Source organism: Electrophorus electricus, chromosome 22 (assembly GCF_013358815.1).
Source record: "Electrophorus electricus isolate fEleEle1 chromosome 22, fEleEle1.pri, whole genome shotgun sequence".
Lineage (NCBI taxonomy): Eukaryota > Metazoa > Chordata > Actinopteri > Gymnotiformes > Gymnotidae > Electrophorus > Electrophorus electricus.
The window spans coordinates 2,837,666-2,840,087 of NC_049556.1; the positions used below are offsets into that span (position 1 = coordinate 2,837,666).

Consider the following 2,422-nt stretch of genomic DNA (forward strand, 5'->3'; position numbering starts at 1 on the left):
TGAAACGCCAGGGACGTACTCTGTACGGCTTCGGAGGTTAAACGCTGAGTTCCAAAACGATCAAACCAACGGCTCTTTTAAGAGCCACCCATCCACTCGGTTAAAGAGTTGTTTTGTGTGTCTATGAGCGCCTATAAGTGTAGTGCCTGAATGCGCACAAACGACGTTTAGTTCTATATTGATGAGAGCTGTAACACGCTTTTAAACGTCTGCATGTTGTAGGCTCCAAATCCTAGCCCAAAATAAGACACGATAATGTTAAAAACAGAATACCTGTTACAACCGATAGTGTGCGTGTGAGTTAAAAAGGTTGAAAACGATTGATTATTGGAGGAACGAAATACATCTTGCACTCTTTTGGAGGTATATAAATGGATGATGTTTACCTAATTTATAGATGTAAATTGTATTGTTAATGTATAGAGTGAAGGTAGTTTGGGTCCTCCGGTGGATCTTGTTTGTGAGGCTTTTGTGATGGAGTGTGTGTGTGTGAATTGAATTGAATTGGATAAAAATGGATTAAGAGGTGAACGCTATGGGGTGGCGGAGCAACGATAGGGAGGTTCCTGTGAGAGGAGGGGTTGTTTTCTGGCCAATGATAGCTTGTCATGACCGAGGAGGGGAGGGTGTGTTCAAATTAGAATACCAGAGTCTAAATAAACTGGGTGTTCAGGCGCCGTTTTTCATTCTGTTGTGGTTAACTCAGCAACGAGCGTCATGCCCGAGCCTGCCAAGTCCGCGCCGAAGAAGGGATCCAAAAAAGCCGTGACTAAGACGGCCGGTAAAGGAGGCAAGAAGCGCAGAAAGTCGAGGAAGGAGAGTTATGCTATCTACGTGTACAAAGTCCTGAAACAGGTCCACCCCGACACCGGTATCTCTTCCAAGGCTATGGGGATCATGAATTCCTTTGTGAATGATATCTTCGAGCGCATCGCTGGTGAGGCTTCTCGTCTCGCTCACTACAACAAGCGTTCAACCATCACCTCCAGGGAGATCCAGACCGCCGTGCGCCTTCTGCTTCCTGGTGAGCTGGCCAAGCACGCCGTATCTGAGGGTACAAAGGCCGTCACCAAGTACACCAGCTCCAAGTAAAGCGTCTTAGTGCGACTTGACTAACCCAAAGGCTCTTTTAAGAGCCACCCACGTTTTCATCAAAGAGATTTTCTATCATGAGAGTGCATGTATGGTAAAACGAGAATAGAGTTCTAGCTGAAGTGCTTGTGTGCTTTGGCCTCGTTTCTCTTCCCATTTTCTGCGCGTTTTATTAATCCATTTTCATAGCCTTTATTCGGCTGCCTGTAGCTTGCAATATATTAAATGTGTTAGACACTTGTCAGTGATCAGTGTTTTATTTATTTGTATGTGTGTGTGTGTGTATAATGCTCTGTTGTATCCTACAAGCATGCCATGCCATAATATTCTTTTCACGTTTTTCCCTGTTTGCTGTAGAAGAAGTCTAGTCATCTGCAGATGTTTAGCATTTTCCCACTCCTTGTACTGCATACACATGGCAGCTATTTTTACAGGCAATTCCTACCACTTTCACAACAGTTTATTCATTCTATTCTTAATGGTCTAGGCCTACGTGACCCCTTTGCCCCACAGGTCATTTGCAAGGTGCCTCTGTAATGTCCCATGCAAGAAACTGAGAAGTCTTGGAAGACTCAGCATGTGTTTGCGCACATGTATGTGTAAGCCATAGAGAGAGAGAGAGAGAGAGAGAGAGAGAGAAGTGGAAGTCATGCAAGGTATGTGTATTCTGGGAGTGCTATTAATGAGCCACAGAACTGTGACTCATAGAATCACAGCATATGGGGGAAAGAAACTTGGTACAATAAATTATTTTTTAGAGCTGACCCAGTAAACCTATGACAAGGCCTCACAAAAACTAACTTTGTCTCTGCTTGTCATTAGGCTTCTTATGAAGTTAAGGATTGCATCCCATCATTTATTGCACTAAAGTTAGGAGAAAACTGTCCAGATAGGCCTTTGAGTGATATTCTGTTTGGGAGTAGGTTACACATGTTCCATACCATAGAAGTGTGGTGCTATAAATGTTATTGGGGTTTGCAAGAAGGTAAAGCTTGGAAAGAGATTATGAAGTTATCATAATTCACCTTAGGGTTAAAGTGAACGGGGTTATTCAAATGAAGTTTCTGATGAGGCAGGGGAATTCACTTTAGGCTTAGAGCAAACTTGGGATTATTCAGATGAGGGTTCTGATGAGGTCAGGGTAATTCACTTTAGGGTTAGAGTGAACTTGGGGTTATTCAAAGGAAGGTACTGATGAGGCAGGGTAATGCGCATTAGGGTTAGAACTTGGGCCCCCAGCAATGATTTGAGCTCGGAAACCTGATGGTGCTCACGTGGTCTCCTCCCCTGCTGAGGTGCACCTGATGCCATCCCAATAAGAGGAGGAGCA

General features: G+C 44.0%; 1 protein-coding gene across 1 annotated transcript; it reads left to right on the top strand.

The window, feature by feature from the left end:
- Positions 1–677: 677 nt before the first annotated feature.
- Positions 678–1,336, top strand: LOC113569455 (histone H2B). The gene has a single exon (XM_026997460.2). The coding sequence runs from the start codon at positions 718–720 to the stop codon at positions 1,090–1,092; it is 375 nt and encodes a 124-aa protein (XP_026853261.2). The 5' UTR covers positions 678–717; the 3' UTR covers positions 1,093–1,336.
- Positions 1,337–2,422: the final 1,086 nt, after the last annotated feature.